Source organism: Manis javanica, chromosome 3 (genome assembly GCF_040802235.1).
Source record: "Manis javanica isolate MJ-LG chromosome 3, MJ_LKY, whole genome shotgun sequence".
Classification (NCBI taxonomy): domain Eukaryota; kingdom Metazoa; phylum Chordata; class Mammalia; order Pholidota; family Manidae; genus Manis; species Manis javanica.
The window spans coordinates 168290516-168301696 of record NC_133158.1 but is presented as its reverse complement, the minus strand read 5'-3'; the positions used below and the strand labels follow the sequence as shown (position 1 = coordinate 168301696).

The window sequence follows — 11181 nt, the reverse complement described above, 5'->3', positions numbered from 1 at the left end:
TGCTTGACTTAACCTGTATGACTAGACACTGCCCCAGTAGTGCAGTGCTGAGCCCTGGAGGCTAAATTGGTAACCCTGAGACCAGCAACCCTCAGATAGTACCATAGGCTATATGGAACAGTGGGAGTTGTAAAGAGATGTAAATTGTCCTTAGATAGATAGGGATCTTAGATAATGGAGAAGTAAACAGCCCACAGGGATAAAACTGGCTCTGTTCCAAAAATGCAATTTTAAATCAGCTGTTTGGAATGCAGAACACATTTTCCATTAGAAACAATGCTATGAATAATTGCAGTTATTTTCCCAGGAAAGTCCAACAAGCTTGTTTAACCCATAATGTAACAGAAATATCTGCTAAGACATTTTAAATTTGCATCGAGTGTATCGCTAAATTCTTACCACTCTGAATTAAAAATTAGCTCTGTGCATAGCTGCCACCCCAACTAGACTGTGAACTCTTTGACGGCTGGAAACTGTTGAATTATTCATTTTTGTATTCTGAATGCCTGCAGATAACTGACAATAAATGTTGGTTGCATAAATGAATGGACAGATTTAATAGGCATTTGAATAGTGCTTGAAGTATCTCAGGGAATAAAAACAGTAACATTTAGTGGGTACCTTAATATGTGTCTGGTACTGTGCTTGGCAGATGATCTATAAAGCAAGCTGCTTTGTTTAGGCTGGATTTAGGGATAGAGATGCTGAAGGCAATTTAATATTTGAGATAGAAATAAATGCATGCTGGACTTGCTATGTGTTTTTGGATGAAATGAGTGGGTATATGTATTGATTTGAAGAAATGTCATAGAAAAAATATCAATAGGAGTTAATATGCAAAAGGAAGTGGTTCTTTTAAGGGGCTTTAGAACTGAGGAGGGGCAAGATAGGGCCACAGTGGAGCACAGAGGATGGAAGATGAAGTCTGATATCAGAGAGGCATGGTCAGGAAAGAATAGGTTTGGTCTGGATTAGGCCCTGGTTTAATTTCACCTGGTTTACTGCTCCCTTTAAAAGGTATTTGCTCTGTCCAGTCTCTGAAGATTTACTGAGTTTAGTTTAAGCTATTATAACTCTCCTTTAGACTGAGGATAATTAGATTGATTTCTTTCCACAATGACAGTAAATTAAGCACTTGTTAAATTAGGCAGGAATAGTGTTTTAGCTTGGCTTGCTGTAACACTGTTCCATAAACTGGGTGGCTTAAACAACAAATATTTATTTCTCGTGGATGCTGGAAGGGTGAGATCAGGGTGCAAGCATGGTTGCTTGGTGAGGGTTCCCTTCTGGGTTGAAGATATGGCTGACTTCTCCTTGTATCTGCGCATGATACAGTGAGAGCTCTCTGGGGACCCTTTTATGAGGGCACTAATCCCATTCATGAGTGCACCACCCTCATGACCTAAATATCTCCCAAAGGCCTCACGTCTTAATATCATTACACTGGAGGGCTGGGATTTCAATATGTGAATTCGGTGGTGATGGTGCAGGGGACACACAAACATTCAGTTCATTACAAATGGGGGTAATGGTAAAGGCAGTAGAGTAGAGATACTAGGCAGTCAGGGAGAATGTAACCTGAGAAGGTGGGAGAGAAACCTCTGTAGATGGTTTTTGGTGGAGGAAGGAAAAAGAGGGGACAGAAGAAGGAGGGTGAAAGAGGAGGGAAAGGAAAATAACTGTTACGTAATTTTGTAAAGGGTCTAACCTCTCAGAAAGTCCCTGACTGACTGCCAGCCTGATCTTTGTTCTTTGTAAGCATAACTAACTACTTTTACATATATTTAATTGTCCCCAAAGTGCTAGAGTGCAATCAATAAATACTTGTTGATTGAGTATTCTGATTGTTTCAAATCAATCCACACTTCTCGTTTTCTTAAGGACCTTAGAATTGGCATTGATCAAGCTTAAGTATGAACTGTCCTTAAATTTGTAAGACATTTTGTATCTCTCCCAAAGAAAAGCAAACATTTTCCTATGCCAGTTATGCACCACAGGTTGTGCGGGGGCAGGGGGTGGGGTTAGTTACATTATCCCATTCCTAGTAATTCATCACTGTTCCAACAGTTATTGAGTACCCATTATGTCAGACTCCATGCTAGGCAATGATAACAAAAGGTAAAGAAGCAAAAGCTCCGAGGTCTTCTCCCTAACATACAGGTTGTTCTAGTAGTTGCAGGACACTGAGGAGAACGCAGGGCTAAACCAACAACTGCCACGGTTTGTGACAAGTGCAATGAAACAGATAAGCAGCTGGCAATCTTGGAAGACAGAAGGGAGCTTTAATTCAAAATAGGTAGGAAATGAGAAGGAAACAAGTATTTATTGTTTATTTGAAATGAAAACTTAACTGGGTGCCAAGTGGAGTCTAGGGAGTCATGACTAGAGTGGATCCTGGATATGATCCTGGGTCAGGAAAGGACATTGGGAGAGAACTGAAGAAAACGAATAAAATACAGATTGTAACTAATAGTTATCTATTACTATTGGTTCATACTTGTGACAAATGTAGCATGCTAATGTAAGATGTTGTAAATAGGGGAAATTTTATGTGGAACATTCAAGAACTGTTTATACTAACTGCAATAATTCTATAAATTAAAAAATGTCTACAAATAAAAAAGTTTATTAGAAATTGTTTAACTGGCATCTTGTATTTTTATTAGACCTGGCAACCCTACCACTTTTATTTCCAAATAATAATTAAACATAAAATATGAAAAACTCATCTTAAGTTTGTTAGGCAGGAAAACAGATATGAGCGGGGTGGAAAGAGAACAAGGTCCATAAAGCCCCTTAGAAAGGACTTAGTTAACCAGTTAAAACTAGAAAGCTAGGAAAGACTCAGAGTTAAAGTTAATCAGTTAAAGCTCAAAAGGTCAAGAGCAACTTGGCCTTGAAGGTTTGAATATTTACCAGATAAAAGTGAGCACAGCCCATGTCTTTATTGTGTCAATTAGATCATTGTAAGATTTACTTTAGCCTGCTAAAGGGCCCACTTATAAACAGCATAATAAAGACACGGAGATCCCACCATAAAGCCAAAATTGCATTTTGAAAAAAACTCTGGAAGTTTAAGAAGATTCTTAACATACTTTTTCCGTAAAGAGTATGTTAACTCTGCCCACCTGGGAGGAAGGGCAGTCTTGATTGACAAGCTAATTTGCAGAATTACCTAAAAAAACGTAAAGTCTCATCAAAGATACTTTAGACCACTTAACCCACACCCTAGCCCTTTGTCACATTGCTGGAAAATCCTTAAAAGGGGGAACCCCCAACCTCTCAGGGCGCTCTCTCTCTGAAGTCGCCCACACTTTCTAAGTGTGTAAACTCTTTCTTTTAATCATAAACTCTTTCCCTCCAATCTTTCAGGGCACTCCTCTCTCTTTGAGGTTGCCTGCAACTCTTTCTCTCTAAGTAACTTTAAATAAAACTTTAACTCTGCTTCACTAGGTGTCGATGCCCTTCAATTATTTGTTGCGGTGGGGACAAGAACGGAGGAAAATACACAAAGCCTCTCCCCCAACAAGTTGATAGTTTAAGGGATTTGAGTTATATATGATTTCTCCTAAATATTTGACCCAAGAACTTTATTTAAAAATTTTTTTTATTAAGGTGTCATTGATATACAATTTTATGAAGGTTTCACCTGAGCAATATTGTGGTTACTACATTCATCCATATTATCAAGTTCTCCCCCTCCCCGTGTACCCCATTGCAGTCACTGTTCACCAGCACAGTAAGATGCTAGAGTCACTACTTATCTTCTCTGTCAAGCACTTTATTTTCTATCAAACAGTTCATCTGTTTTTTTTTTTAAAGGAAGGTTCAAGCAAACAAATAATTGTTAGGAAATACACTTCAATGTGGAGATGCTTTGCCTCTAAGTGCTATAACCTATCATGAATTGCAACTGTGGGTAAAATTGCAGTATTTCCACAATATCTCGCCTGGCTTTAGTACATCTGCATATCAACAAGTGTTCAATGGTGGAGAGAAGTATGGCTTTAGGGCATTTACATCATTTCTCAGGGGTGGAGAAGTTCATCTCCATATCAATGGGCAATTACCTGGCCTACTGAGGGCGTGTCAGAACTTAAGAGGTTAAGGGGAGGGGTGCTTGTGGGATTGCTTCTTCAGGAGCAGAGGAGAGAGATGGTGGCCCTGGACTGCAGTTTGTAAGCAATAAACGTTTTTTAAATTTTATCTCTCCCTTCGACTGATTTCAGTTTTTAGACGTATTTGGCCCTGGGATTTCTTTTCCCTGGACTTAGAACAACCAATTTCAGAAGCTACACAAACACACACAGGAACCATCAGTAGAATTAATTCTAATTGGGGTTGTGCATATCTTTAGAGATTATTAAAAACCCACTCATGAGAAAATCAGCAAGGTTAAGGCCCTGCAAGTACTGCTAACTTATGCTGCCTGAATGGAAAACAGTACTACTTCACTCTCTGTCCTTCTGGGGGAGAACAACATCTGTTATGGCTTAGAATCTGGAATAAAAACAGACCTGTATATTATAACAGTTTTATTTGAAGGTGAGTTTAGAAAAATTTTTTTATTCTCCCAAGATGGGGCTTCTGAAAAAGGGTATTTCAGAATATTTGTCATTTTCCATATACGAGATGGACCAAACATACTTTGCACAACTTTAATTTCTGCTTTACTGCTTAGCAAAATTAGAAAGTTAGATTCCTACTGCTTAATACGTAAGTGCTTATAATATGCTAGGCCTTGTAAAGAAAATAAATCTGTCCCCAAATGGTAACAGAAATTACATGCCTTAGGTTATATGGCCTTCATATCTTAATTATTCATTTGTACTCTAAGTGGCAAGCCCCTGAAACTAATAGGTATTTGTGTCACAAAAGATATACATACACCATAACATGTGGAGAGCATTCATTATGTGCAAAAAATTGTGAAGAGCTTTCTTGTGTTCAGAGATAAGAAATGGTTCTTATGCTGTTTCTGTTTGTGCTACTCAAAAAAAAGTTTTTTACTTTTAGAATGGAGGAGAATCATCCACTAAGTTAGGCTTTTGTTTATTTATATGTCAGTATCCTTGGTCTCCTGCAGAAAACATCAAGCAAAGCTTGTCTAAAAAAGTTTCAAGGACTTTGGGTTCGTTCTAAAGTAGGATTATGGATTCTTCAAGTGACTTGTTCACATAGAAGGGCTAGGTCTGTCAAAAGGGATTAAAAAAAGGAGATTGTTTGGCTTTTCAATTGGACTCTGTTCCGTTCGCGACTCAGTGCGGTCTTGGTCGGCGGCCCTGTAAGGCCTGGCCACTCGCGTCCGTCCAACTCCAAAGGCCATGCAAGAGCGCGGCTCTGACCCGCAGGGAGGGACCGTGGTCAAGGCCCACCGCTTTCAATTCGTACGCCGGGTCTTAGAGAACTCAGGCTGCCATGGTGGCAGGCCGCAACCCTACCTAGCAAACGCCGCCCGGAGGCCTGCTGGCCGCGTGGCCACGCTGACGGCTGTCTTCCTTCCCGGCTCCGTGAGTGGAAACGGGCGGAAGCAGCGCCCTTTGGGAGGTTGGGAAGCGCTGTTCCAAGAGAAAGGCCGCGAGGGCGGGGCTTGGGGCCATGTCACTGGTCGACTTCTTCACTGGTCAGTGAGGGCGAGGAGAGGCCGCGTTGGGGCCGGGGCGGAGCGCCACATGGCGCGACCCAGCCAAGCCTTAGCGTTGGTGGCACCGAGGAAACAGCGTAGCGCGGAAAGCCTACAGCCCCGCTGGGAAAGGATGGGTCACCTAACGAATGTTTCTGCACAGCCCACACGGCCTAAGAGAATTTGGGAGCGCGTGGGGGAGGGAAAGAGACGGCAGCCAGCTCGCAGAGAGCATGCTCTGGTCTGAGAGCCGTCAGGCAGGCGCAGTGAGGCCGGGGTGGGGGGGTTGGCAGCAGGGTGAGCCGGTGATGTGTTTATCCGGTTTTCTGGGTGGCCGGTCAAAGCGCACGCGTGAGGGCGAAGGGCGGTGGAGCTGGGTAGTTGAATGCGCATGCGCCCAGCGAGCCGGTAGTTCTGGGAGGGCGTGGAGGGGGCTCTTGAGAGAAGCAGGGGAAAAGGGAAGCGAAGGGAAAGGAAAGGGCGGGGGAGGGGTGAGAATGTGTTCTGCGCATGCGTGCGGGTGCTAGCGACGACGGCGGCGGGGGAGTCTCGGTGATGACAGTGGCTTTGCCCGTTGGGGTAACGGTCGTCGTCGCCAGGAGGGCCTGAGGCGTCGCACAGCCCGCGGGATTCCTTAAGGCCGCAGCAGCCCAGGCCCTACCGAATTAGAGTGGCGAGTGGAGTCGGGGTGAGGGCGGCGAGGCACGGAGGGAGGGGCCTGCGGTGGGGCCTTGCTGTGTGTGCGCTGGGCGGCGACAGGGCCTGGCGGTGTGAGCCCTCGCCTCAGCTACGGCCGGGAGGGCGCTGAGGGCGGCGGCGACCGTCGTACTTGGTGGAGGAGGTGTCCGACTGCGGCGCGAGAAAGATGGCCGGGCAGTGAGGGGGCGGCGCTTGCGCGTGGTGACTCCGCTGTGAGCGACTGAGGAGCGAGGGGCGCCGCCGCGGCCTGGCCGGGCCTGCTCCCCGCCCCCTCCCGCCGCCGCCGTCGCCGCCGGCCCGCGCACTTCCTCCCCGGCCCTCCCTTTTCGTGTGGGGGATTCTCCTGCTCGTTTCGCCACCTCAGGAAACAGCGAGGCTGTAACCGCTGGAGCGGAGAGCCAGGCGCAGCCCGGACCCTGCGTCCGATAATGGGGAGAGCGGCGGCGGCCTCCGCCACCCGCAGCAGCAACATTCGTCGTGGCCGTTGCTTGGTGCACTAGATCAAGGAAGCCGACGCCCGAGCCGTGGTCCTTGCTGTCGCCGCTACCCCCGCGCTGGGAGCTGTGATGGATTAAAGGCCCCGCAGCCTTTGAGAAGCGTGCCCGCCCTTCGGACCGGACCGGGCCAGGGCCTGCTCCGGCGCCCGCCCTGCTCCACCTGAGGAGGTGCCTCCGCGTCCGGGAGATGCAGCGAAGGCCGCCCGCCGAGCCGCGCGGCTAGACTGAGCGTCGAGTCCCGGCCCGAGCGCCGAAGCCGCCGTGTCCTGCTCCCCGCGGCCGCCCAGGATAAACTCGAACGGCGGTTTCTCTTTCTTTCTCTCTCTCTCTCTCTCTCTCTTTTTTTTTTTTTTTTTTTTTTGGTCTGCAACTCTCAGGGACGGAGGAGGGGCGCCAGGGCCCCCATGTGTGGGAGGATTGCTTCAGCTCCACAAACTTGCATGGATTTTGGTTACTATTTCGGCCAGTGCTTGTGCTCTGATTGTCTCCGAATTGTTGCAAATTCGCCATTGTTCTCTGGTTGCTTGCAAAGTTGGATCCGGGATTTCTTTTCAACCGGGAGCCAACGGTGTCGAAGTGTCTGCAATGAACCCCGTGAATGCTACTGCTCTCTACATTTCCGCGAGCCGTCTAGTGCTCAACTACGACCCCGGAGACCCCAAGGCGTTTACAGAGATTAACAGGCTTTTGCCTTACTTCCGACAGTCCCTCTCGTGCTGTGTTTGCGGTGAGACACTTTTTATTGTTCCCTTTTCCGTGCTTGTTTTTTTTTTTTTTTTCTAAACATGGACAGTGGTAACAAACGTTTGACGGCATGGAAGTTTATATTAAGCTTTTGTTATTTGTGCAGTGGTATAGGGTCATTAGTTTTAAAACTCGTCGAAGGACTTACCCGGCATTTTAGAGAGACAACCCTTCCAAACCGCTTTGTACGGCAGCTTTAACGTTCAAAATTGTTTGATTCTCCTCGGATCAGTTCCTTACCATTTCTGGTGATGGTTTTTTAAGTGAGGTGAAGTATGCATGCATATTACTTTTTTTTTAACCTTTGATACAAGAGCTAAATACCTACCTTGGTTAAACGTGGTTAAACCGTGTCCATGTGGCGTGTTTGCATTTCCCCAAACTGGTGTTCTGTGTGGGTGATGGTATAATCTGATGCACCCACAGCAGGTGAACTCAGTTGCAGGATTTCCCCCAGTTCCTTCAACAAATGCTTTGACAGTTTGCTGGTAAACGGAGCAGGGCAGACTGATAGTACTTTTTAGCTACTGGGATTTTTTACAGGATTAAATTGCTTACATATTTTGTAGTTTGAATATATTGTGCTTGGTAGAGGGTTATTTTAGGAATTTTTGTTCAAAAAATGTTACTTTTGAGAGGTGAAGATACGCAAAATTGTCTGATAAATGGAAGTGTCTCAAAAGTGGTATTAATTTGGATTAGCTGTGCAAGTATAATAATTGCCTTTCGAAAAACCTGGACTGAAAATGAAAACATTAAGGGAAAGGGCAAAGGGGAAGTGGCCAAAAAAAGAAAAGCAGTAGTATACTCCATATATTATTTTGCCAAAACTCTAGAAGTTTTGTTGAGCCTCACTTGTATAGTCAGAACTTGAGAAATGCAGGAATTTCAATCTTTCACTTTATCTTAGATTAAGAAAGAAGAGTAATTTTGGGACTGTAGTGGCTAAAGGGATCAGTAATATCCACTTGAGATTCATACATCATTTTCTGTATAACTTGGGCAAGGATGGGGGTGTGCAGAAGTGATTGATTTTTTTTTTTGCTCACCAGGTATTTAATATCATAAACATTTAAGTAACTGTTAGAATGTGATTAAGTGCTGCTGTGACTGGTAACAGACACTTAACACCTTTATAGAGAAGCAGTTGCCTTGGGCAAAATCACTTAGCTACTGTGGGCCTCAGTTTCTTGATGTGTATGAGAGCTTTGGGCTAGATACAGAATTGCCTTTCAGCTTAAATGTTACGAATGTAAATATAGGAATTTTCTTGGTTTCATGGTACTCCCTCCACTCACTTTCTGTGAAGTGTATTTTGTGTTTACAGTTTAGATAGTTTGCAAACTGAGGAGATAGAGCTGCTACAGTTTCCTCTCCACAAAACTTTCTTTTGGGGGGAATCACTACTGTGGTGATGTTGGAGAAAGAGACTGCTTAGGGCAGCCCACTGTGGCCTGCTAGAACTCAGTAGAGTGTGATGTCATTATACAGATAACAATTGAAGCTGGTCTGTTTTTTACTAGGTAGGTGGACTTAAAGAGGGAAATAGAAGTTTTGAACGTGTGAATGCTTGGAATTTTAAGTTCGTATCAGTAGCCTCAGGATAGTTGTAGTCTAGTTAAACATTTTTCCGCATCTAACCTGAATCTTATAAGATGACATTAAAGGTAAAGCTACATTAGAAAAAAAAACCACTGTAGCTTTTTTTTTTTTTTTTAAGCCAGTTGGCAACACAAGGGGAATTTTTCTGACAGTGGGGCTTTGTAATTATTCCTTCTTGTTCAAGCTTCTCCATCATCCTATGGAAAAGATTGGTGGGTTCTACTCCCTTATGATTGAGTAGCTGGCATAAAATTTCAGCAATCTGGTTGTAGGTTTGGTTCTCCCAACTCCCCATCTCTTTGAACATCAAAGAGGTTATCCAGAGATAGGGAAAAAAATTCAGTTATTTGAATTCAGATCCAACATTTAATCATTCTTTGTATCAGGTGGAGTCCTGCACGCTTTCTTAGCTGAAAAACAAACTGCAGTCTTACCTCATGAAGGCAATATATACGTAAAAGTCAAGTGTAATTCTATCTTGGTGCTTTATCAGGAAGTTTGTGTTATTGACCCAGTCCTACCTTTGAAACTTCCGTTCAACTGCCCTTTTACAGAATTACTTCAACCAGATTGATGTTTTTGCCTTTCAAACATACGTGCCTAATACCTTCCTCTTCTTTTCCCCATCTTTGCTCTCTGGAGTTCCTTCTGCCTAAAAGACACTCCTCTCCATGGTCTAACTCCCTGCATTCTCAATGAATTCTTCCATGCTCCAGGAAAAAGTTCTCTTTGTCCTTTGAACCTCTGTAACCCTTTGTTTCAGTCATAGGTATTTAAAACTCTTTCAGTTCAGTTTTATATATAATTCTTCTGATAGATATTTGAGGGAAAATACTATGTTTTGCATATTATTGTGTTCCTTCTACCTCATCCCCTCTCTGTCCAGAAACTTGAATGTAGGTGATGATGACAGACTCAAAGGAACAAAGTTGAGAGGATGTGAGTGAGGGAAAGTAAAAGACCTACAGACTTTGAATTTGGTTTGATTTTTGGCTCTTTTACTTTGCAGGTAAGTTGCTTTAACTTTTTGCCTCAGCTTTCGCTGTCTACAAAAGGGGATAATGTAACTTCTTAAGTTCTGTTTCTCCAAATTTGTATTATATTTGGGTTTATTTTTAAGTGGGGAAAACCTTTTGAGCCCATGGGAACAAGATTATGGACTTGGTGTCTGGCACATACTATGTGCTTAATATCCTGCTCTTGTGCAGAAGTATAGAAAGGTAGGAATTGGTAAGAGAAGAGACTGAACTGTCAGGTTATTGTCAAAACCTAGATTATTCACTGGCTTGTTATCATTGTTCTTTGAAATGTTAATTACTTGATTATGCTTTTCAATTGTTTTGTATATTTAAGCCTTTTGAAGCTTCTAATGAATGCTCCAGAGAGCTACTGTACTTTCTAGGCCACTGAAACAATGACCAAGACAGTTATTCCTGTGGGTACTAGTATTGTGTCAGTTCTTTCCCCTTTGGTTTAAATGTTGGATTTGCCTTATAATTTATCAAGACGTAGAAGTTCTTTTCTTTTTTTTTCTTTTAATTTTTTTATTTTGGTATCATTAATCTACAATTACATGAGAACATTATGTTTACTAGGCTCCCCCCTTCACCAAGTATAAGTTCTTTTCTTACAATGGCATGAGAGTTGATAAATTCTGCCCTAGGGATTTAAATTTTTGTATTAAACTTGTAAGCCTTCAAATGATATAACAAGTTTGATAGAGTCAAATTCTGTTAGAACTGGGAAGACATGTTAAGTGCAAAATATTACCGAGATATTTGGAGTCCTATAAATTATAGTCATTATTCAGGTTTATTTTCCTGGTGTTTTAATCAAAGCCTAGAAACAGTGGTTTTGGCTTTGGATTCACTGAGTAGTTGTGGACCTTTTGGACATCCAATTTCTCATTTGTAAAATGGGAAGGAGCTGGAGGTTACTGTTTTCCATTGACTCAGGGTGACCAGGTTTTTGTTTTGAATGTTAAGGACTTTAAAAATCCTATCTTTTCTTACTACT

At 43.3% G+C, this 11181-nt stretch overlaps 1 protein-coding gene and 1 long non-coding RNA gene across 2 annotated transcripts in view; both read left to right on the top strand.

Annotated features, from left to right (window-relative positions):
• The first annotated feature begins 3595 nt into the window (after nucleotides 1-3595).
• LOC140848501 (uncharacterized) overlaps nucleotides 3596-11181 on the top strand; it is a 218467-nt gene continuing 210881 nt past the window's right edge. Inside the window, exon 1 of the long non-coding RNA XR_012129512.1 lies at nucleotides 3596-5510. This is a non-coding gene — a long non-coding RNA (uncharacterized lncRNA). The remainder of the gene's footprint in view (nucleotides 5511-11181) is intronic.
• MSL2 (MSL complex subunit 2) overlaps nucleotides 6138-11181 on the top strand; it is a 36283-nt gene continuing 31239 nt past the window's right edge. The window contains exon 1 of the mRNA XM_017675116.3: nucleotides 6138-7546. Coding sequence (XP_017530605.1) covers nucleotides 7405-7546 — 142 coding nt within the window. The 5' untranslated portion in view covers nucleotides 6138-7404. The remainder of the gene's footprint in view (nucleotides 7547-11181) is intronic.